The 25,155-nt window shown below is 37.1% G+C and overlaps 1 protein-coding gene across 1 annotated transcript in view; it reads right to left on the bottom strand.

Moving 5' to 3' along the window:
- The window catches only part of YME1L1 (YME1 like 1 ATPase), a 53,178-nt gene that overhangs the window by 4,620 nt on the left and 23,403 nt on the right, over positions 1-25,155 (bottom strand). Inside the window, exons 6-18 of the mRNA XM_078450330.2 lie at positions 23,610-23,760; positions 23,125-23,208; positions 20,117-20,199; positions 13,134-13,224; positions 9,733-9,885; positions 9,033-9,165; positions 8,231-8,293; positions 5,767-5,879; positions 4,723-4,878; positions 3,801-3,952; positions 2,867-2,993; positions 2,700-2,773; positions 1,757-1,843 (exon numbers count right to left, since the gene is read on the bottom strand). Coding sequence (XP_078306456.1) covers positions 1,757-1,843; positions 2,700-2,773; positions 2,867-2,993; positions 3,801-3,952; positions 4,723-4,878; positions 5,767-5,879; positions 8,231-8,293; positions 9,033-9,165; positions 9,733-9,885; positions 13,134-13,224; positions 20,117-20,199; positions 23,125-23,208; positions 23,610-23,760 — 1,467 coding nt within the window. The remainder of the gene's footprint in view (positions 1-1,756; positions 1,844-2,699; positions 2,774-2,866; positions 2,994-3,800; positions 3,953-4,722; positions 4,879-5,766; positions 5,880-8,230; positions 8,294-9,032; positions 9,166-9,732; positions 9,886-13,133; positions 13,225-20,116; positions 20,200-23,124; positions 23,209-23,609; positions 23,761-25,155) is intronic.

Below are 25,155 nucleotides of genomic sequence, written 5' to 3'. Positions count from 1 at the left end.
AAAATCAAGGAAAGTATAAAGTAGTACAAATTATCATGGAATATTATAACTAATAATCAGGGATGAATTAGTAGTAACTTTAAAAATTCTGCTGGAATGAAACTCTTACATGGTAACATGTAAGACAACTATTAGGTTTTTATTCTTTTAAGTTTCATATTATTTGAACCTAAAATGTTACAAACTAGTAATCACTTCCATTAATAATGACGTAAGTGTGCCATTTAGTGGAAAGAGTACCTTCTTGCCTTCCTAATCTTACCATTTCAGAAAAAGAATCCAACTTTTATTATGGTTTTTAAGTTTTCACAAATGTATTAGAGCAAAAAAGGAGTATTTCCAATGCTCTAGGAATACTAGAGTATAATTTACTCAAAATAACGTAAATAATAAAAGAAGGAGAATGAAGTTTCTGGGAAGGCAGAGGAACTTCCTGTTCTGAAACACCTTCTGAACTTTTCCATTATATAAACTTTTCATATACTAAACTTCCTTAAAGCATTTCTTCTACCTTCTTGAGTTAATCAAAACCCAGCCATTCTAGAAGTGCCTGGGTGGCTCAATTGGTTAAGCGCCTTACTTTGGCTCAGGTCATAATCTTGCAGTTTGTGAGCCTGAGCCCCACATCAGGCTCTGTGCTGACAGCTCAGAGCCTAGATCCTGCTTCAGATTCTGTGTCTCCGTCTCCTTCTGCCCCTCCCCTGCTCATGCTCTGTCTCTCTCTGTCTCAAAAATAAATATTAAAAAAAATTTTTTTTAAATAAACCCTGGCCCTCCTGGGGAGACTTCTAAGCCCTCAAGTGACAGTTATTAGTTCACTCTTATCCCAGACATTTCAGGGTAAAGAGCTGAGTTCTTTGTTCCCCTCACCATTGCCAGACCATTACATAAAGCAAGATTCCTTTGAAGTTTACACCATCTGACTATATAGCCCTATCCAATATCCTTCGTTTTGCTATCTCCTACCCTAATTATAGTTCTCATTCACTAGACACCTGGCATTAACTCAGTCTTGTCCATTCCAAAACGTGCCATCATGCATATCCAAATGGCATGCACATATCCAACCTCTACACTAAGCACCAGACCCATGTATCCTGCCCAACTTGAAATCTTCACGTGAACAATGGAATGACACTGAATGTGAAAAGACATTTCACGTTCAACATGTAACTGAGCTTGTGATCTACAAACTTCCCCCACCTTAGGCCATCATCTGCGTTTTCTCAGTAAACAGCACATACAACTATACAGCTACTGGGCATTGAAATAAAAAAGACTTTTGTTTTCAAAGACCTTTGTTCTTCATTCTCAGCACAGGCACACAGCTAACACAAAACAAATGATATTTGTTGAATAAAATATACATCAGAATGTATATTTTATTCAACATCAGAATGTATACTTTATCGGATTCAAAATCCAATAAAGACTCAAATAACATCCCCCATTCTCACAGCGCTATGGTTTCACAGCTAACGTAGAATATTTATAATTATTGATATAAACCATTCTTAGCCTATGGCCAGAATAAAACAAAGCTCCACTCTATGACCGGAGGATCCCAAATGACATATTAAAATCATAGTCGCAATGGTGCACTTATCTTTATTTTATACACACACACACACACACACACACACACATATATATATGGTGACATTTCTAAAGAATAGAGGACAACCAATATCCCTTGGAAGTACCTTACTATTTATGACTAGATAGATACGTAAGCATAGAAAAATATGACTATTACCCTTAGAAGGATTCTAATTTCTTGTTCAATAGCAGATTGAGTTTCTGGACTCAGTTTCCCTGTATCACTGTAGGTCATAACTCCAAGCTAAAACAAATAAGAAGAAAGAAATTGAACAGAAAAACCCTAAACCACTAATAAATGTAACAGAGGAAGTATTATCCTATACTTAAGGAAACATTATAGGGAAAAGGAAGAAATTCAATATAAACACACCTTGAAGGCAAAGAAATTTCTTTATTCTTCTGAAAGTTTAAGACTAAATTAAAAGTATGAGCAAGAGAAAAAAAATTAAAATTATACATATGATTCTGAGTACCGTGTTAGAAAACCTTCACAGCTATTCCTAATCTAGAAATCCACAATGCAGTGTATTAGCAGCGCTTCATGAAGCCACAGTGATAATGTAGGAAAGTGAAATATGTGAAAACGGTAAAGTAAGAAAGCTGAGCAAGTAGGTGTTTTATGTCATACGAAGAGAAATAGAAGATCTCAACATCTGCTTAGCTCATGAAATACTACCTACTACTATCCAGGTAGCTAGAATGGAAGGAGAATACTAAACTTTATCACTCAGACAACGACATTCAGTTTAGAATAAGCTGAGACGGGAAAAGTAAATGTTATCAATTTATAATGAGAACCCTCTCTCACAAAGAGGCACTTGGCAAATTATCATTTGATCCATGAGGAAGGAAGAAAATGAAGTGTTATAGGGGTGCCTGGGTGGCTCAGTCGGTTAAGCATCAGACTTTGGCTCAGGTCATGATCTCACAGTACATGAGTTCAAGCCCTGTGTCAGGATCTGTGCTGACAGTTCAGACCCTGGAGGCTGCTTCAGATTCTGTGTCTCCCTCTCTCTCTCTGCCCCTCCCCCGCTCACACTCTGTCTCTCTCTCAAAAATAAACAAACATTAAAAAAAAAATTTAAAGTGGCTATTACCTTTTCACTCATTCCAAATTTTGTAACCATCCGCTTTGCTATTTTAGTTGCATTGTCAAAATCACTGGAAGCACCTAAATTTAAAAATATACAAAGAACTCAATTTTTAAAAAAAATTTTTAAATCAGCAAGCACAATTTGAACTAAAGCCATTTGTTACAGCCAACCTGTTGTAATATGGTCAGTTCCAAATATCAGCTCCTCAGCCACTCTTCCACCCATACTAACATCCATCTGTGCAAGCAGCTGGGCTCTAGTTTCGTTCCATCTGTCATTCTCAGGCAACAGGGACACCTAGACAATCGGAAACAAAGAAAAACTTTAGATACCGCTTGAAATATTTATATTAATAATCAGAATTATCATTTGGCTCTCACTATTGTACTTAAAATCATGATGCTGTTAGCTCTAACTGAGACAATCAGTGGAGACGGTCATTGGGTGACTGATGACAAAACTGGCAGTACAAAAAAATCAGAAAAATTATTAGAGAGCAAAAATTCATTTTATATATGTAATAGATACATAACGCTGCAATAGGACAAACTTATCCCCGGGTACACATAAGTGCTTAAAACGTCTTTCATTAGAAAGAGATGAGAATGAAACGTGTACTCAATGAGAAAAACCTTAGAAAAACTCTTGAACCGCCAACACAGTTTCTCTGTGGAGGGAAGAGCACAAAGACATTTAAGAATGATCCTTTGTTGTCACTCCTTTGTTGTCAGAATGTTTCAGAAGAGGGGCGCCTGGGTGGCGCAGTCGGTTAAGCGTCCGACTTCAGCCAGGTCACGATCTCGCGGTCCGTGAGTTCGAGCCCCGCGTCAGGCTCTGGGCTGATGGCTTGGAGCCTGGAGCCTGTTTCCGATTCTGTGTCTCCCTCTCTCTCTGCCCCTCCCCCGTTCATGCTCTGTCTCTCTCTGTCCCAAAAATAAATAAATAAAAAAAAAAAGAATGTTTCAGAAGAAAGTGATCCACAAACTTGGGAATTAGTTGAATTTTCTTTTAAATTATTTTCATCAATAATTCCCTTCATCAGCTTTTGGAGAGTGCTATTTGAAAGGAAAACAAACAAATAAACATACGCCACAAGATACTTACGTGTCCAAGCGTTGGGCCTCGTGGCATGATTGTAGCTTTGTTTATTGGCATTGCATCTTTAGTGTAATATGCAATAATAGCATGACCAGATTCATGATATGCTGTGATGGTTTTGTTTTTGTTATCAATTTCCACGCTCCTACGTTCAGGCCCTAAGGATAAAATTTTAATTAATTCACTCCATTAGGAAGGTATAATTAGACAACTAAAACCCATTTGCCTTTAAGTCATTCTTAGTGTAACATGACTTAATATAATTAATGAATATTTTAAACAACAACTTTCCAAGTGACAAACAAAATTCTAAGAGCTATCATCTTAATCCTTACTATCAACAAGGGAAGTTTAATTCTAGAAAATAAATGTAAATTTTAACAGGAATGTCCTAACTAACCTGTTTTGAACTCAACCAAGATTTAAAATCAAATACTGAAAATTAGTAAAATTAGTATTTATTTAAAGGTTATTTACTCTGAGAGAGAGAAAGATCAGGTCTGTGTGAGCAGGGTAGGGGCAGAGAGGGAAAGAGAGAATCCCAAGCAGGCTCTGTGCTCTCAGGGCAGAGCCCAACGCGGGGTTTCATTTCACAAACCGTGAGATCATGACCGGAGCCAAAATCAGGAGTTAGACACCTAACTGACTGAGCCAGGAAGGCGCCCCAGTTAAGTTACTCTTTTAGCAGCATTATCAGATAAGAGAAAACACATGACACCCACGCCCCCAAACAGTATAATCATATAAACTGTATTTGTTCTTAAGAGGCCCAATTATATGGCTACTTTTGAGTATATATTTTCTTGCTCCTGTACCTTTCTTTTTTATAACCTTTTTCTCAAAAAGAAGAACTTATTCTCTAACATAATGAACAGGGTAAGACAGGAAAAGAAAAAGAGAGAGGGAGAGAGAGACAGAGAAAACCTACCCATTAGAATTTTATCTTTGGAAAACTCTAGCTCCTTCATGGTAACCATTTCTTTTCCATCAACAGCTGCCTTTAATGCAGCCTGGTTCACAAGATTCTCCAACTCTGCTCCAGAAAAGCCAACAGTACCTCGAGCTATGATTTCTGGATCAACAGCTATGAAAATAGAAGACAACATTGAAATTCCAGAAGAGCTCTTCACAAACAACTCATATTCCAAAAGAAAAAAGCTATCCTCAACTAGAACTTAAAATATTTATCTCACTGCAACTACCAAATAAATTCACTTTATTAAATTCTAGAGGAAAAAAGCCCAAACTGCCACTAAATATACTATTAATATTGCCAACAGGACAAATCACAAAAGTCCTTAAATTTAAATAACTTTGTGAAAAACAAAGAAATGCAGAGTTGCCAGACATGATTTATAAACCTTCAAATTATGACCTATATTGTTACTAGCCTAACCACAAACTGATAAAGTATACTCAAAGATAAAATATTGTTTTTATTTTCTGAATTTCATCTTTAAATACTTTATACATATATAGTATTATATGTACATTTATAAAAGCTCTCCTTATTATAGGAAACATATTTGGTTTAACAAATTTATTCACCTATCTTTGAAAATAGTACAGCGTGACAGCTGTGTTTATTATTTGAGTCCATAATATTTTCTTGTGTTTTGTTTTACAGTTTGCCTCTGTTAGCCCCAAAGTGATTATATATGCTTCCTAGTATTTCATATTTTACATTCATCCCCAAAGCATTTATACATACATTTATCTTCAAGTGTTACGTATCTGAACACTTGGAAGAAAACTTCCTTTAGAATCAGGATTCAAATGATAGAATCTCTTGTATATACAATTAATAAATAAACTTTAAAAAGGGCATACAAATGGAGAGGAAAAAGGACACGTAAAACAAACTGGTCTTTGGAGACATCTATCAAGTAAGGACCACAAACAGGGTAGAATGAAATATTACCATTTTTTATAGACAAAATAGTAAAGTTGGTGTTAATGGAATCAGACTTACACTGATCAAACTTTATTTTATTGAGATACCATTTCAAAATTTCTGTTCGACCTTTTACATCTGGTCTTGGAACTGTAACTTGCATGTCAAAACGACCAGGACGTATTAAGGCACTAAAAGGAGAATATAAAAAGAAAATATAAATTAATAATCTGACTATGATGAAGGTCCAATTAAGTATGACTGACACTCTAAAGACAAGATGGAAAGATAATGGCAACTGAAGTTAGACTGGAGATTTGAGGTTTTCCATTTTAATCCCACCATACTTAATATGCAGTGTTATATTAGTTGCAGGTGTACAGTATAGTGATTGGACAATTCCATATTACCCAGTGTTCATCACGACAAATGTACTCCTTAATCCCCATCACCTATTTCACCTTAGATTGGAGTTTTGAGCATAAATATGCATACAACTCCTTTTAAAACACGGATCAAGGGACACCCGGGTGGCTCAGTCGGTTAAGCGTCTGACTTTGGCTCAGGTCATGATCTTGTGGTTCACAAGTTTGAGCACTCCGTTGGGAGCTGTGCTGACAGCTTAGAACCTGGAGCCTGCTTCAGATTCTGTGTCTCCCTCTCTCTCTGCCCCTCCTCCACTCACACTCTGTGTATCTCTCTCCTTTCTCTCACTAAAATAAACATTAAAGGGGGCGCCTGGGTGGCGCAGTCGGTTAAGCGTCCGACTTCAGCCAGGTCACGATCTCGCGGTCCGTGAGTTCGAGCCCCGCGTCAGGCTCTGGGCTGATGGCTCGGAGCCTGGAGCCTGTTTCCGATTCTGTGTCTCCCTCTCTCTCTGCCCCTCCCCCGTTCATGCTCTGTCTCTCTCTGTCCCAAAAATAAATAAAAAACGTTGAAAAAAAAATTTAAAAAAAAAAAAAAATAAAAAATAAACATTAAAAAAATTTTTAATAAACAAACAAATAAATAAAATATTAGGGGCACTTGTGCAGCTCAGTCAGTTGAGTGTTCAACTTTGGTTCAAGTCATGATCTCCCAGTTTGTGGGTTCGGGTCCCACGTCAGGCTCTGTGCTGACAGCTCAGAGCCTGGAGCCTGCTTCAGATTCTGTGTCTCCCTCTCTCTCTGCCCCTCCCCCATTCTCTCTCTCACTCTCTCTCCCCTTCTCTCTCTCAAATAAACATTAAAAAATTTTTAACTAAATAAATAAACAAATAAGTAAGTAAGTACATAAATAAATAAATAAATAAATAAATAAATAAATAAATAAATAAATAAAACATTAAGGGTGCCTGGGCGGCTCAGTCAATTGAGCGCCCAACTTCGGCTCAAGTTGTGATCTCCCAGTTCTCAGGTTCAGGCCCCAGGTCAGGCTCTGTGCCGACAGTTCAGAGCCTGGAGCCTGCTTCAGATTCTGTGTGTGTGTGTATCTCTCTGTCCTTTCTCCACTTGTACTCTATCTCTCTCTCTCAAAACTAAACAAAAAAAAATTAAAAATAAATAAAACATAAAAAAGATTTAAAAACATGCCTCCCAAACAGTTTCAATAACCAGAAGGCAGAACAAAGTTTGATACAGATAGATAGCACACAACCCTCAAACAAAAACATGCAAGTCAGTCAACCAAGGAATCAGGTCATGATCTCCTGGTTTATGGGTTTGAGGCCCGTGTTGGGCTCTGCACTGACAGTTTCGAGCCTGGAGCCTGCTTTAGATTGTGTCTCCCTTTCTTTCTCTGCCCCTTTGCCAATTCTCCCCTCACCTCTGCTTCTCAAAAATCAGTAAACTTAAGAAAAATATGAGTAACTCAGGGGCACCTGGGTGGCTCAGTCCACTGAGCATCCTACTATTGATTTCAGCTCAAGTAATGACCTCACTGTTCTTGAGTTCAAGCCCCACGTTGGGCTCTGAGCTGACAGTGCTGAGCCTGCTTGGAATTCTCTCTCTCCCTCTCTCTCTCTGCCCCTCCCCTGCGCTCACTCGCTCTCTCTCTCAAAAATCAACATATTAAGAAAGAAAACAAGAGTAACTTCTATAAGTACAACAAAAATTTAAAACTGTAAGTTTCATTTTATAATTTTCTGCACCAGCCTAAAATTTTGTGATATAAAGTTTGTCAAAAGATTCTTTAAACAGCTCTACTGAGACATAATTAGCATATCAAAGAATTTAAAGTAGATAATCCCATGGTTTTTCATATATTCAGAGTTGTGCAGCTATCAACACTCTCATTTGAGTTATTAAATAATAAATTGGTAAATAATAAATATTTTTATTCCCCTACCCCAAAAGAAACCCCACAGTCACCAACAGTCACTCCCCATTCTTCCCACACTCTGGCAACCACTAATTTCCTTTCTGTTGCTATGGATTTGTTTATTTGAGACATTTCATACAAATGAAACCATATGTGATGTTTTGTGATGGGCTTCCCTCTCTTTTAAAGTTCATCCATGTTCTAGTATGATCATTAGTTACCAAAGAAGTCTTTTCACACTTACTTATCTAATGCCTCTGGGAAATTTGTGGCTCCTATGATGATAACTCCTTCATTGGGCTTAAAACTATCAAAAAAGAAACAAAAGTACCTTTTCACTGAAAATTAAAACAGTACACATATAGAAATGCTCTACACAAAACTGTTTATCATTAATTTTAGTAACAGCAAAGAAAAGGGAGTGATCTTGTTTACACCCAGGTGATAAGACATCTCTATTATTTTTTGAAAAAAACAAATGTTATTGGGCCAGAATACTTCAATAAAACTGCTAAAAATAAATCACAAAGTCACCTACGATTACAGATCTTCACAAAGGCTTATTTGTGTACCTGACTTATTTGTGAAAAATTATTCTCAAGTTTACCAATTCAAATGATTTGCTCCTAGACTTCCTATTTGGTTCCAAACTGCCTTATATGGTTTTAAGATGTTCATACTTCTTTCAAAGCAACCCCACCTCTTGCTTTTTAGATTATAAAAATTGATACAAACTTTTAATCTGCAACAACATTAGAAGCTAGTCACAAATTGTGTAGAAACCAGTCTACAATCCCTTTACATCTCCAAAGAGACTACTATTGTCAGTACTTTCCTGTCACACTACAATTAATGAAAAAGGTGTAGAGGTCATCAATTAAGAACAGTTGATACATCAATTAGTTATGGACACAACACAATACAGAGAATGAAGCTTGTCTGGCCTTCTTGCACTAGGGACTATTGTGTTGTCTACATTTTTTCCAATTTCTCGAATGTTATCAAATATATCACCATATTCCAAACACAGAGGAAGATTCAATTACCCATCCATTTCAGCAAGAAGTTGATTTATAGTCTGCCTTGAATATGGATGCATTGGCGACTCGATTCGCTTCCCACCAACAGAATCTAATTCATCAATAAATATAACACAGGGAGCATTTGCTTTTGCTTCCCCTAGGAAAACAAAAGAGATTCCAGTAAGTTTAATGAAATCAATACTTTTCGAACAAAGTCATATAAATATGAAAAACCTGTAAGGTTGTCAAAAGCCAACCAAAGACATTCATTTGGGAGACACAACACAAAAGAAGGTCTCTTTCTTTCTTTCAAAACTGATTTAAGAACAGTAGCCTCAAAAACACTGTATCATATACAATAATATACAACACAAACAACTGAGTATTCACTCTTCCAACTGCACAAACCATATACAATCAGATTTGAGGCTAATTATTCTTTAATTACATACTATCAGATTAACAAATAAAATGAATAGGACAACAACAAAAAACCCAGCTTTACAATAGCCCCCAACCTCGTCAAACACCTCTCCTGGCTCTTCTCTTTGGAGGAAAAGTACAGTCCTGTTTTAGCTCACACATTAAAGTACCTAAAACCTGACCCCCACAATGGCTAGGTCAGCTATCAATCATAATCACACAGCCAAGAAAGGGTTAAGAAGCCCTCTTCCCCTAAAATTAAGAAAATTTGGTATTGTATGAAAGATACGTTAAAACGTACTAAATAGATTTCTTATACGGCTGGCTCCCACACCCACAAACATCTCATCAAATTCTGATCCAGAAGCATAATAAAAAGGAACATCAGCTTCTCCAGCCACAGCTCGAGCAAGAAGTGTCTTTCCTGTCCCTGGGGGTCCAACTAAAAGAATTCCTAAAAGAAAAAATAAGTGAGAATGATTCAAATTAAAAAAAACAAAACCAAAAACAAAAACCCTGATGTGAACCTATAAAACAAATAGTTAATAACTAATGTATATAGTTTGGAGGTTGAAGACACATGACCAGTATTTTGAAACAAAGCAAAACATGTCTTTAAATAATGATTCAACTTCAGGATCTTCTCCAAAACTAGTTTCCCTCTATCATTTAAATACTGCTTATCTATCGGTCCTCAACAAGTCAGAATCTTGAGAGAAAGGAATATAAACTTATCACTAAACAAAAGTCACATCAAAACAGATTAAGAGATTAAACAACGAAACATAATACATGAACCCTTGACTTGATGATCTTCCGTAAAAAACATACTTAAAAAATTCTAGAGACATTTGAGGAAAATTTCAAAAAAAACCTGGAGTACCAGATATCAAGGAAATAGTATTTAGTTTTATTTGGTAGGATAAATTACTCTCTTTATTTAGGATAATGTGCTTGGTCTTAGGTGATGCATACCAAAGGCTTTAGATGTAAAGTAGTTCATCTCTACAGCTTTGTAACTTTTTTATATGTTTGAAAATTTTCATAACAGCAGTAAGTTCTTCTAAGTTGAAATAACAGAATTCTTTAGTTTCCACAACTTTTCATTTTTCAGAATATATTTAAACAGGCAACAAAATTATATTAATGCTATATTTTAACATAAAACACTCTTTAAAAAATTTTTTTTTAATGTTTATTTATTTTTGACAGAGAGAGAGAGACAGAAATGAGCGGGGGAGGGGCAGAGAAAGAGGGAGAAACAGAATCCAAAGTAGGCTCCAGGCTCTGGGCTGTCAGCTCAGAGCCTGATGCGGGGCTCGAACCCACAGACCACGATATCATGACCTGAGCCGAAGTCGGATGCTCAACCGACTGAGCCACCCAGGCATCCCATAAAACACCCTTTTAAAGGAAAGCTGAAAAATACCCTTCAGACTGTCCCCTTGTGTTGCCATGTTATTCCTAACTGGTTTAACTCCTCACTGTATCAATTTCTTATAGAATATATTTTGGTACCTGAGAATTTTCCCACAATTTTATACAATATCCTTTGATATTGTATAAGAAAAGTGTCACTATTTTATGGTTTTAAACATGCTCTTTATGATGTTATAATATTGACTTAATAAATGAATCCTAAATTAGCAGACTCATGGAAACAGTTTTAGATACTTCTGAACATTCTCAGTAGAGACAGTGCGTAGCACAAAACCAAATGTAAATAGCAGTGTCTCCTTTAATTCACCAATTCCATTTCTAGAATTGGAATCTAGCATAATGAATAAATAACACATGAGCAAATCTCCAATGCATTCTAAGGAGTTAATTAAGCATGTGGGCAAAGCCTTGAGACCTTAAGATGATCACCACAGCACTGATTTTATTATCATAATTAAAAATTTTTATGTGAGTAGAGCTGACACACAGTTACATTCGTTTCAGGTATACAACATAGTGATTTGATAAGTTTACACATTATGCTATGCTCACCCCAAGTGTAGTTACCTTCTGTCGCCATGCAACACTATTATTACAGTATCACTGACTATACTTCCTATGCTGGGCCTTTTATTCCTCTGACTTATTTATTCTACAGCTGGAAGCTCTCTCCCTTCCCCTTCACCGACTTTGCCCAGCCCCCAATGTGCTCATTTTAACAGCAAAACACCAGAACCATTTAAAAGTTCAATATAAATGATTATAGTACAACTGTATAATATAAGGACACCATTAAGTCATTACAATTTTGTACCCAATTTTAGCCTACGGTTTTTCCCTCACACAAACAAGCAATTCTCCAACACCACCTGGGTGTCCTACAATTCAACTCTATTCTGACACGAACTACCTGGACATAGCATCAAATACTGCAAGTTAAGGCCTTGGTCCCAAAAGACTGCCTCTACCTCTATCCCTTCCTATATCAACTGCAAGACCAGGCTGTTACCTAGGCTTCTGACCAACAGGCTCTAGATAGGAGGTTCCAATGATCTCTTCCTTGGATTTGATTAATTTGCTAAGATGGCTCACAGAACTCAGAGAAACAACACTGTACTTACTAGATTACTGGTTTCTTATAAAAGGATACAACTCAGGAACAGTCAGTCAGATGGAAAGGATGCATAGGGCAAGGAAAAGGAAAGGGATTGTTGAGCTTCTATGCCCTCTCTAGATATGCCCCTCTTCCCACATCTCCACATTTACCAACCTGGAAGCTCTCTGAACCCTATCCTTTTGGGTTTTTATGGAGGCCTCATTAGACATGCATGACTGATTCAACCTCCAGCCACTCTCCCCTCCCAAGCAGTCAGGAGGTTGAGAGTGAGGTTTCAGCTGTGTAATCACATGGTTGATTCTATTGGCAACCAGCTCCTAACCTTAGGTGGGTTCTAAAAGTCACCTCACAGTGTTGCTCTCAACACTAGGAAATTGTAAGAAATGGGATTAAGACTAAATATGTACTTCTTATTAAAAATCACAACAGTCATTAAATTATATTAACTGTGGGAAAACATCAGAGAGGAACATTCTACAAAGTAGTGTGTACTATTTGTAAGGTCATAAAAGATCCATACTCACTCCTACAATAAAAGGCTGAAGAATTTTTTCAGGTTAAAGAAAAATCGAAATGTTATGTGTAAACCTGGATCAGGTCCTAACTTGGGTCGGTGAGGGTGATGGGAGGACCTTACTACGAAGGATATTAGTAAGAGAAATGCTGAAATTTGAATATAACTGTGAATTTCATAATAGTTTTGGAACCAAGTTAAATTTCCTGATTTTAAGAACTATATTAGAGTTATATAATAGAATATCCTTATTTTAAAGAAATATGTAATAGGTATTTGGGGTTAAAGGAGCATGATATCTATAACTTACTCTCAAATAATTAAAAAAATACATTTATGTGAAGAAAGTGAATGAGCAAATGGGACAAAGTGCTAAAAAACTGTTGAGTCTGGTTAAGACTACAGGGAGTTCTCTGTGCTGTTCTTACAACTTAAAGTTTGAAATTATAACAAAACTCAAAATCCCCTTCCTCCCAAAAAAGGTTATACAATGTTATGTTTAGAATGAAGACTTATTTCTAAAACAGCAATTAAGAATTAAACTTTAGGCATTTAAATCTGATAAAAATTAAATTAGCAATGGATGACAGTATTTTTGATGTCAAGTCATGGTAAAGGGAAGATATCTTACCTTTTGGAAGTTTACCTCCAAGCACAGTAAATTTTTGTGGATTTTTCAAGAATTCAACAACCTCCTGTAATTCTTGTTTAGCTTCTTCCACCTAAAGTGACACAATTTACCAAACAATTCTAAATAATGGGTTATCAAGGCTGCCTCTTTGAAAGTAGTAAATGTAACTGGAAGTTAACTTGGCTTTCTCTTTGTTTCAGGGAAAGAAGCACACAAGAAGGCCACGTTATAAATGCAAACACAAAGGGGTTTTCACCTGACTCTTTTTGCCAATTGTGCAGTCTCCTTTGTTTGTAAGTTTGAGAGACAGCGTATGTGTGAGCGGGGAAGGGCAGAGAGGAGAGAGAGAATCCCAAGCAGGCTCAGCACTGTCAGCACAGAGCCCAACGGAGGGCTCAATGCCAAGAACAGAGAGATCATGCCCTGAGCCAAAGTCAAGAGTCAGATGCTTACCCAACGGAGCCACCCAGGCACCCCCCATTATGCATTTCTTTACATATCCCAACAAAAGCATTCTCAACTTCCTACCTTTTCAAGAAATAGTGCTCCCTCCAGTTAACAAGCACTTAAATTCAAAATTCTAGTTAAGGGGCGCCTGGGTGGCGCAGTCGGCTAAGCGTCCGACTTCAGCCAGGTCACGATCTCGCAGTCTGTGAGTTCGAGCCCCGTGTCGGGCTCTGGGCTGATGGCTCTGAGCCTGTTTCCGATTCTGTGTCTCCCTCTCTCTCTGCCCCTCCCCCGTTCATGCTCTGTCTCTCTCTGTCCCAAAAATAAATAAAAAAAAAAACGTTGAAAAAAAAAAAAATTAAAAAAAAAAAAAAATTCTAGTTAAATGTGTCAGTGGCATTTGTTGTAAATAGAAAGGTTCCCCTAGCAAGTTTCAAATCCAGAACGTTGGAACTGATTACAAGCTTCCAGGGCAAACTATGTAACTTAATGTACATCAACGACAAGGAAGCCTGTGTTTAAGTTATAACAATGACTTAGGATTCATTATGAGATTATTTTCATTATAAGGAGTTACTACTAGATTATAAATGATTTAGTTCCCAACAAATGCCAAAGGACAGTGACTAAAATTAAGCTATAGTATACGGATATTGTTTTGTAAATGGTTGTGGCCAAAAAAATTTAGAGTATTTCATCCTCAAAATATAAAAAATTATGTAAGAATTGAGATCCCTAGCAGGCATAAAGCCCAATCTGGTCAACAAGTATGTCAAGTAGAACATTAGCTCAACTTTAAAAAAACTGATATAAGGAAGCTGCCTATGAGAAATCAGGTAGCATACAACTATGAGTAACAAATGCAAATACCTATGAGCCAGAATAATATTAAAGATGAGCGCAGAAGACCAAATGAAAACAACAGTGGTGGCAATACAGTGAAAAAGCAGTATACTGAAAAAGGGTCTGGAAAGCAACAGACCCTTACAGAGGGCAAATAATCACAACTTGGTTCTACAAAGGAGTACAGAACTCATGCTCCAGACTTTAATTTTTCAAGGAAAAATAAAAAACACATCATTAAAGATATTAAATATCCATTTAAATGAAAAAAATGTATTTGTGGGGCACCAGGGTGGCTCAACCAGTTAAGCGTACAAGTCATTGATTGTGGCTCAGGTCAGGATCTCAGGGTTATGAAGTTGAGCCCCTATATCAGGGCTCCACCCGGAGCTTGGAGCCTGCTTGAGATTCTCTCTCATTCTCTCTTTCTCTCTCTCTCTCTCTCTCTCTCTCTCTCTCCCCCTCTCCCCTGTACTCCACACCGCCTGTGCAACCTCTCTCTCTTAAAAAAACAAAAACAAACGAAAAAAACCCACAAAAAACAATTTAAAAAAATGCAATTGTGTATGTACTCTTTTAGGTATTTTATTTTTTTAATTTTTATAAATTTTTTAATGTTTATTTATTTTGAGAAAGAAAGTGCAAGTGGGAGAAGGGCAGAGCAAGAGGGAGAGAGAGAATCCCAAGCAGACTCCACACTGTCAGCACAAGAACCTGGGGGAGGGCTTGATCTCACGAATTGTGAGGTCATGACCTGACCCAAAATCAAAAGTTGGATGCTTAACCAAATGAGCCACCCAGGCACCCCTATATTTATATTTTATTTTATTTTTTAATGTTTGTTTATTTTTGAGAGAGACAGACACAGAGTGCAAGCAGGGGAAGGGCAGTGAGAGAGGGAGACACAGAATCTGAAGCAGGCTCCAGGCTCTGAGCCATGAGCACGGAGCTCAACACGGGGCCAGAACTCACGAATCATGAGATCATGATCTGAGCCAAAGTCAGACACTTAACTGACTGAGCCACCCAGGTGCCACCCCCCCATATTTATTTTAAATTACACTGTCCAAATAATATATTCGCAGCCAATTTGCAGCCCTACGTTAGACAACTTTAAATAAGAGCTCTCAATGAGAAGAAAAAACTCAAGTACATTAGGGTTTAAAAGAAACTACCTGGCCAACAGACACATGAAAAGATGCTCAACATCGCTCCTCTTCGGGGAAATACAAATCAAAACCACACTCAGATATCACCTCACGCCAGTCAGAGTGGCCAAAATGAACAAATCAGGAGACTATAGATGCTGGCGAGGATGTGGAGAAATAGGAACCCACTTGCACTGTTGGTGGGAATGCAAACTGGTGCAGCCACTCTGGAAAACAGTGTGGAGGTTCCTCAAAAAATTAAAAATAGACCTACCCTATGAGCCAGTAGTAGCACTGCTAGGAATTTGCCCAAGGGATACAGGAGTACTGATGCATAGGGGCATTTGTACCCCAATGTTTATAGCAGCACTCTCAACAATAGCCAAATTGTGGAAAAAGCCTAAATATCCATCAACCGATGAATGGAGAAATTGTGGTTTATATACCCAATGGAGTACTACGTGGCAATGAGAAAGAATGAAATATGGCCCTTTGTAGCAACGTGGATGGAACTAGAAAGTGTGATGCTAAGTGAAATAAGCCATACAGAGAAAGAGAGATACCATATGTTTTCACTCTTATGTGGATCCTGAGAAACTTGACAGAAACCCATGGGGGAAGGAAAGAAAAAAAAAAAGAGAGAGAGGTTAGAGTGGGAGGGAGCCAAAGCATAAGAGACTCTTATGAACTGAGAACAAACTGAGGGTTGATGGGTGGTGGGAGGGAGGGGAGGATGGGTGATGGGCATTGAGGAGGGCACCTTTTGGGATGAGCACTGGGTGTTGTATGGAAACCAATTTGACAAAAAATTTCATATATTAAAAAAAAAAAAACCAGCAAAGGAACAAAAAATAAATAAATAAATAAAAGAAAAGAAACTACCTGAAAAAAAGTGTACTAAAACATGAAATATCTCTGGGCCAAAGGGCATTATGAAAATCTAGAATTAAAGTCGTGATTATCTTAGATTTCTACATACTTTCCTAGGACTGTTTCTAGGAAGAAATAAAGAGCAAAGAGGTTTTTTGTTGTTTTTTTTTTTTAGGCTAAAAATGGTCTTTAAAAGTTATTTCAATTAAATTATGAAAATATACTGTTTACAAAGTTAACGGTTAAAAGCAAAGCTCTGTCCACTCCTAAGCCCAGGAGACATGTGTTATATATGCTCACCAAGAAACATGCAGAGAATATTCACAATGGCACTATTTAGGTGAAAACTAGGCACAACTCAATGTCCACCTAATGTTGAATAAATAAACAGTACTGTGATATTCACAGGATACTATGCAATGGGGATGAAATGAACTACAACTCCATTTAAAAACATGGATGGATCTCATAAACATCATGGTGGGTGAAAAAAGCCATATACACTACACGTATTATACATGTCCATATGAAATTCAAAAGCAGGGGAAACTAATATATGTTATTAAACAGAACAATGATTATCCTTAGAGTGGTAAGAAAGGAACACTAGGAACTTTCTGCTAATATTCGATTTCTTGAGCTGGGTGCTGATAATTATGAGTTCACTGTATGGGAATTTATTAAGGTATAGATTTATGATTTGTGTAGGTCTGTGTGAATACTAAGCTTCAATACAATTTATGTTTAAAAAGAGATTTGGTTCTTTATTAAAATAAAATTTTTAAATATTCAAAGTTATTCATATACTAAAACAAGACCAAAATACATTTGGTCAAGGTAATGGATAACTTTGAATTGTAGGAAAAAAGAAAACAGATTAGATGTCACCTACTACTCAAATTAAAATTTCTCTCCCCAGACTCTGTGGCAAGAACTGAGGTATATAAAATCTATATAGGAAAATAGAGTTTAGGGGGATCAAGACAATGAATGGAGTTATAAAAGCTGTTATTAGTATTTTTATGGCAGCTATACATAATATTATTCCTACACAAACAAATCTAAGCAAGGAAATGATATTCCTATACTAGCTCTTTAAGACTTGGTAAAACTGGGGCACCTAGGTGGCTCAGTCAGTTAAGCGTCCAACTCTTGTTTCGGCTCAGGTCATGATCTCACGGTTCGTGGGTTTGAGACCCTCATCTTGGGCAATGTGCTGGCAGTGTGGAGCCTGCTAGGGATTCTCTCTTTCTCTGCTCCTCCCCAGCTCGCACACTCACCCTCTCTTTCTCTCTCTAGAAATAAATACGTAAATCAATGTAAAAAACAAAACAAAAAGACTTTGTAAAACTGACCACAGGTACCACCTAATGGTATACCTATTATGGTAAATGGTATAAATTATAATATATATATATATATATATATATATATATATATATATATATAACATTTATAGATATCTATAAACAGTTATATGTATCTACATATAAATTTAGATTTGATAGCAATAACAGCAATATAACATTATAGCAATAACATATAACATATATGTAATATATAACAATAGCAATAATATATAATATGTATATAACATTTATAGATACCTTTAAACATTTACATATATCTACATATAAATCTAGATTTGATAGCAATGACAGCAATATAACATTGTAGCAATAATTATAGTATTTGTTAATATTACCACGGAAAACTCTCTGACAATCTGAAAACTCTGTGATGTCCCCATTTTTTTTTAATGTTATTTATTTTGGGAGAAAGTGTGAGCATAAGAGCAGGGGGAGAGGCAGAGAGAGACAGAGAGAGAGAGAAAGAGAGTCTCAAGAAGGCTTCACACTGTCAGCACAGAGCCCAGTGTGGGGCTTGAGCCCATGAACCCGTGAGATCATGACCTCAGCTGACATCACAGTTGGATGCTCAACAGACTGAGCCTCTCAGGAGCCCCTTGTGATGTTCCATTTCTAATATTATCAGCATGTCTTCTTTAGCTTTGTAATCAGAAATGGACTCATTCCAAAAGAAGTGTGGTATATTAAGTAATGAAATATGTATAAAAAGAGATTTGGTTCTTTATTAAAATAAAATTTTTAAATATTCAAAGTTATTCAAAAGAAGTGTGGTATATTAAGTAATGAAGTATGTATAAAAAGAGATTTGATATACGTATAAAAAGAGATTTGGTTCTTTATTAAAATAAAATTTTTAAATATTCAAAGTTATTCATATACTAAATGCCTTGCTGACCATAACCTCAACACAGGTTCAATGTCATGCAGGCTCTCAGCTCTCTGCACACCTTAAACAAAATGAGAAGGGCCCTCTGCGCTAAGGAGTCAAGTTTTCAAATACTCACTGCCCCAGCCTCCTCCTCAATTATTCCCTTTCCACAATTCCAGCAGAATTCACAGATGTTTAAATTGCAAAGGGAAGGGAAGGACTACTTGGTATAAAGGCAGCATAGTGACTTCTGATACTTTATTCCCTAATATTTGAGTAGGTGAAAAATATTTATGCTTAAATGGGGAACAGAGTATGGAAAGGGGAAGAGCTCTCATTCTATTACATATTACAAGTGGCTTTTTCATTGGTCAACAACCAAGCCAGGCACATTAGCTCTTCAGGGTCCTTGCTCTGTATGTTCCTCTGGCTAGAAACGTTCTTTGCTCAAATATACGCATGGTTTAGGGGCACCTGGGTGGCTCAGTTGGTAGAGCATGCGACTCTTTTTTGTTGTTGTTGTTAATAAAGAATATTCCAAATATCACTAGAGGGGCTTAATGAATTTATGTTGTATTTTTATTTTTATTTTATTTTGGAAACAGAGAACACAAGAGGGGCAGAGGGAGAGAATCGTAAGCAGGCTCCACGCTCAGTACGGAGCCTGACACAGGACTCAATCCCATGAGCCTGTGACATCATGACATGAGCCAAACTCAAGAGTCAGATGCTCAACCAACTGAGCCACTCAGGAGCCCCTGAGGATGAGAATCCTGATCTCAGGGTTCTTAGTTCAAGCCCCACGTTGGGTGTAAAGATTACTTAATATCTTTAAAAAAAAAAAAAATCCATGGTTTACTTTATCTTCCTTAAATGTTCACTCAAGTGTCAACTTCTCAATCATACACTGAATATCACCATTTAAAATTGTGACTTTTCTCTCAGAACTCCCGATCTCCTTTACCCTGCTCTATATTTTCCCGTAACACTTCACTTTTGAACATACTCTATTATAATGTCCTTATATGCCATATCATTGTCCAATTTCTGTTAGAATTAAAATCCATAAAGGGAAAGATCTGTTTTATTTCTTTTATCCCAATATCTAAGTTCTAATCATGGCTTGGTCTTTTCTAATAGCCAGTCCCCACCCAGGAGCCCACTCAGAGTTGCCTCAGTACAAAATAACAGTGCTATCACCCAAGAAATTCCTAGGGATTGAGAAGCCCTGTGTCAGAAATCGGGGTCAAAGACCAAACTGTAGAACCCAAAATGCACCTAGTACTCTTGTCATGTAGGAAATTGCAACAGTTTTAGTGCTTGGAACTGGAGGTAGAGACCAATATATATGTATTTTCTATTTTACACCTTTAAACTCAAATATTGGCCCTACATAATTAGATAATATTCGAAGAAAGCAAAGTAAACTTAACTTACTCCTTTAACGTGTTCAAAGGTGACATTTTTCATCTGGACAGGATCTACTGCAGAATCAAGCCCTGTTGTTGTCCGGAAGCGGACTAAAGAGAAGAAAAGAAATGCTTATATCTCTGATAGATTTATAAAATTCCAACCACCTTGTTTTTCAGATTTAAGAAAGCCCAGAAAAATTACATCTAAATTCACATTCATTAATTCACAGTGAAGTACAGAAACTAGGTCTACTGGATTTCTAGGCCGTGTTCAAGGAATCAATGACCCTCATTAAACTATCTTTGTACCTTCTAATTAAAATGAAATAGTATTTCCCTCTTCTCCTATAATATCTCATTAACAGAGATTTAAACCAATCATTTTCAAACTCCACTGTGCATAAAAGTCACTTGAGAAAGGTGTTAATGCAAGTTCCCAGACCATGGCTCAGAACTTCTGATTGCAGATTTAGTAAAAGGCCCAAGAGTTTGCATTTTTAACATTAAATTATCCTGCTACAACTGGTCAGAGATGTACACCATGAATACACTGCCTTAAACCTAGCATTAAAAACTGGCACTAGCATTTTTTTTAAGAAGGGCGAACCTTAAAAGAGATTATTTCACTTTTGATGAAGCCTCCTTCCTCTGGCAACTGTTACTTGCCCTCGGATGATAGATCATTAATGACACCATCAAGTATAAGAAACACAGTGAGGCGTGCCTGGGTGGCTCAGTCAGTTAAGCGTGCCTGGGTGGCTCAGTCAGTTAAGCGTCGGACTTTTGCCCAGGTCATGATCTCACAGTTCATGGGTTTGAGCCCCACTTCAGGCTCTCTGCTGTCAGTGCAGAGCTTCGGATCCTCTGTCCAACCCTCCCCCAACCCTTCTCTGCTGATTCTCTCTCTCTCTTGAAATAAACTTTAAAAATACTACTAATAATTTTTAAAAAATAGTGAAAGTTTGGAAGAACAGTAAAATATGTAAGATCAACTATAAGGAACTATTTACTACAAAGCTTTCTTAAACCTCTCCCCCTTGGTTAAGCTTTCATACTGAACATATAAATGAGTAAAAAGTAATTTCTAATTTCCTCAGAAGAAGATGAAAATATTGTCTTTAAGACAGAAATTTAGGGGCGTGTGGGTGGCTCAGTTGGTTAAGCGTCCAACTTTGGCTCAAGTTGTGATCTCGCGATCCGCGAGTTCGAGCCCCGTATCGGGCTCTGTGCTGACAGCTCAGAGCCTGGAGCCTGTTTTAGATTCTGTGTCTCCCTCTCTCTGACCCTCCCCTGTTCATGCTCTGTCTCTCTCTGTCTCAAAAATAAATAAACATTAAAAAAAAAAATTTAAAAAAGACAGAAATTTAGATGCAAAAAAGTAGGTAAAAATACAGTTAACGAGAAAACACTTAACATATCAGGAATATATGAGTCAGAAGAGTAAATGTAATATAGAAATTCTAGAATGGACACTAATAGTTTTAGCCACTAAATTGTTTATTTAAGAATCTGTGGGGTCCGGGGCGCCTGGGTGACTCAGTTGGTTAAGCGTCTGACTTTGCCTCAGGCCATGACCTCACAGTTTCTGAGTTCAAGCCCCACGTTGGGCTCTGTGATGACACTGAGGAGCCTGCTTCGGATTCTCTCTCCCTCTCTCTCTGCCCCTCCCCCACTCACTCACACACACACACTCTCTCTCTCTCTCTAAAATTAAAACATAAACATTGAAATAAAAAAATCTATGGGGCGTCTGGGTGGCCCAGTCACTTCAGCATCCAACTCCTGGTTTCAACTTAGGTCATAATCTCAAGGTACACTGGTTCGAGCACTGGGTCTGGCTCTGTGCTGACAGCACAGGACCTGCTTGGGATTCTCTTTCACTCTCTCTGCCTCTCCCCCACATCCGCACACCCATGCATGCATGCTAAGTAAATACAGTTTTTTAAAAAAAGACTTAATGGACTTAATAAATAAGGCAAATAAATTTGTAGTTGAACCCCCTTGAACCTTATAAGAAATTAATTACTCAACGGCAATGCACTTCATATTTTAATATATGTTTTACTTAACATAAGAAATTAAGGGAAAAAAAAGAAATTAAGAAACATAAAGGAATAATCAGACCTTTTCCTACTCTTCCGTTATCACCTAGTGTCCCTGTAATGGTTCTGTTTTGAAAATGAGATAAGAGAAGGTGACTCTAGATATAAAAAGAATATTCCTGGATGTTAAAATCTCATCTCAGGTTTGATGCCACAAAAAACTTAAAATATCTGGGGTTACATGCAAGTCCTGGGATGAATTCCTGATCCAGGTCAACTAATATTCTTAACTGTACATCAGTTTTTTCTCTCAAGGTAATCAAACATAAAGAACACAGAGAACACAGGGTAAAAACTGAATAGTTGAAAAAGCAAGCAGAACCACTTACAACTGACATTTCATTTTAGACTTGGCAACCCCAGAAAACATGGGACTCATTTAAACTGATGTTTAATAATATGTAATTTTTCATAAATTTATTGTGTCTTTGAAATAAAGAACTATTTCATTTGTATTGTGATTATAAAATTCTAATACATGTTTTTTAAATTTTATAATTGGACAGGTATAATTTTCTAAAAATGTGGAAAACTAACCACTAATAGAAGTTAATCTAACATTTTTGATATAACATAAACCTTAAAATTTTAACAAAATATTCTTTTCCCAAAACAAGTCAAAGTTGAAATTTGTACAGTGTCTAAAGGAACTTTTACTGTAATCCACAAAGCAATGTAAATATGGTAGGCCCTCTGACAATGCAAATGGCATATAATCATAACAGATTAAAACTTTTCTACTTCAACACAAAAGAAACAATCTCAAATTGACCCAATCTGTGAAGTGCTGACTCGTAGGAACGAGGGGCCTAGATACTAGAACTACACATGTTTTCTCACTCCTAAGTCTTAGGCATATTAACTACAAAAAAAAAAAAAAAAAAAAAAAATTCAGGTATTTAAAAGATTAAAAAAAAGTCAGAGCCATTACCAGATAAAAATGGGTTTTTTAAGAGTCCATAAATGCCAAACAGCAACAGAACGAAGAGAATCAGACGAGTTCGTCTTAGAGAATCTGGAAGGAGAAAAAAAAAAAAAAAAGCCTTAAATGACATCAATGAGAAAGGACAGCTTGACAAAAGGCAAATATTAGGTTACTGATGGAAATCATATTTCATCACATGAGGTTTTGGAACGTGGCATGGTTTTGTATAACTGCCATGATTTCCTTTCAGCACCCTCTCAGCAAAACCTCAAGAAGCCGCTCAGGCTTCTGTCCTTGACATAGGTTCTCAAAACAAGGCAAAGAGTCCACAGATATTTCCATTTTGACACAGCTTACATTACAAATATAACAGAATATAAGCAGTGAAAAAGTGGTAATTGTTAGAAAAAAGATTTGTAATCACTTAAATACAGGACTATGACTTCCTTTTAGGTATCTACCCAAATATGAATGGGGTCAAATCAACTTACCATTGGTTTTTTGTGTTAGTGCTTGCGCTTTCAGAAAACCCTCTGCGAAACCAGTTTTAAACGCATCTTGGTGAGCTTCGGGTATATTTTTGGTCTTCATGAGTTTGTCCAAACTCTCAACATCTGATCCTCTGTCCCGCAAAAGGAACCCCTAAATACACAAACAACACATCAGTATTGATTGACTATACAGATAACACACTCCAAAAATATAATCACAACTCACAAAAATATTCAAAGAGTCTAGAAATTCTAATTTTTACCATCTGTGAAGAATTACAGTAATACTCAACAATAAATTACTTCATCAATGGCTAGAAAACTAACTTTGGACCTTATACTTGCATCAATCAATTCAGGTCAAGAAACTCTCTGTAAGAACACTATACTGAGGGGCACCTGGGTGGCTCAGTCAGTTAAACGTCAACTTCAGCTCAGGTCATGATCTCACAGTTTGTGGGTTCAAACCCAGCGCCAGGCTCTGTGCTGACAGCTTGGAGCCTGGAGCCTGCTTCGGATTCTGTGTCTCCTTTTCTCTCTGCCCCTGCTCACACTCTCTTCACTCCCAAAAACAAACAAACAAACAAACAAACAAACAAAAAAGGACACTATAGTGAAAACAACAAATAGGTCACAGGTGGACTTAGGGTTCTAATGGTTTGATGTTCACACTCCTTTATCTCTAGTAGAGGAAAAACCTCATCAATTTATTAAATGTTTACTGAGCATCTTTTATATACTTGGCCTTATAGAAGCTCTGAAAATGTAAAGATAAATAACGAATGATCTGAATGTTCTCAGACTAGTGGGGAGAGATACACAAATAATCAATTTTTTGAAATCATTTTGTTATTATGTTAGAAGTTCTAGGTCTGGTAAAATAAATGCTACCTCAGGAAGTCAGGAAAGGCATTACAGAGAACAGGATTTCTAAAATTTTTTTAACATTTTATTTTTACTTTTGAGAAACTGGGGGCGGGGAGTAGAGAGAAAGAGGAACAGAGGATCTGAAGTGGGCTCTGCCCTGAGGGCAATGAGCCCGGTGCAGGGCTCAAGGTCACGAACCAAGAGATCATGACCCAAGCCAAAGTTGGGCGCTTAACCAACTAAGCCACCCAACACCCCGAAAACAGGATTTCTAAACCACAGGCAACACAAAGCATAAACAAGCTGACAGAGTCATTAAATAACAGCCTTCAGTGCTCAAGAACTACACGCAACCTTGTGTAACAGGACTTAAAAATGCAAGAGAGGAGCAGGACAGAGGTTCAGAGGGGATGCCATAATGAAAGATGAGAACAGAAAAATAGTAGGCAGGGGCCAAAAGATGAAATGCCCTGTGTACCATGGCATGAATCTGACAATAAAGCAGAGGAATACAATTATTATATTAATACATTTTAGACAGATTGGTGGGAGGGTGGCAGTCTGGAGTCTAAACTGAAGGTAGCAAAACTAAAGACAAGGAGATTAAATACGTGTATATTTCAGTCACTTGGGCAAAAATTGTTAAAGTCTATCTATGCAGTGGAATTGGGGATGAAAA

Source organism: Panthera onca, chromosome B4 (assembly GCF_046562875.1).
Source record: "Panthera onca isolate mPanOnc1 chromosome B4, mPanOnc1 haplotype 2, whole genome shotgun sequence".
Lineage (NCBI taxonomy): Eukaryota > Metazoa > Chordata > Mammalia > Carnivora > Felidae > Panthera > Panthera onca.
The sequence above is the reverse complement of the archived record's forward strand: the minus strand, read 5'-3'. Positions and strand labels throughout refer to the sequence as shown.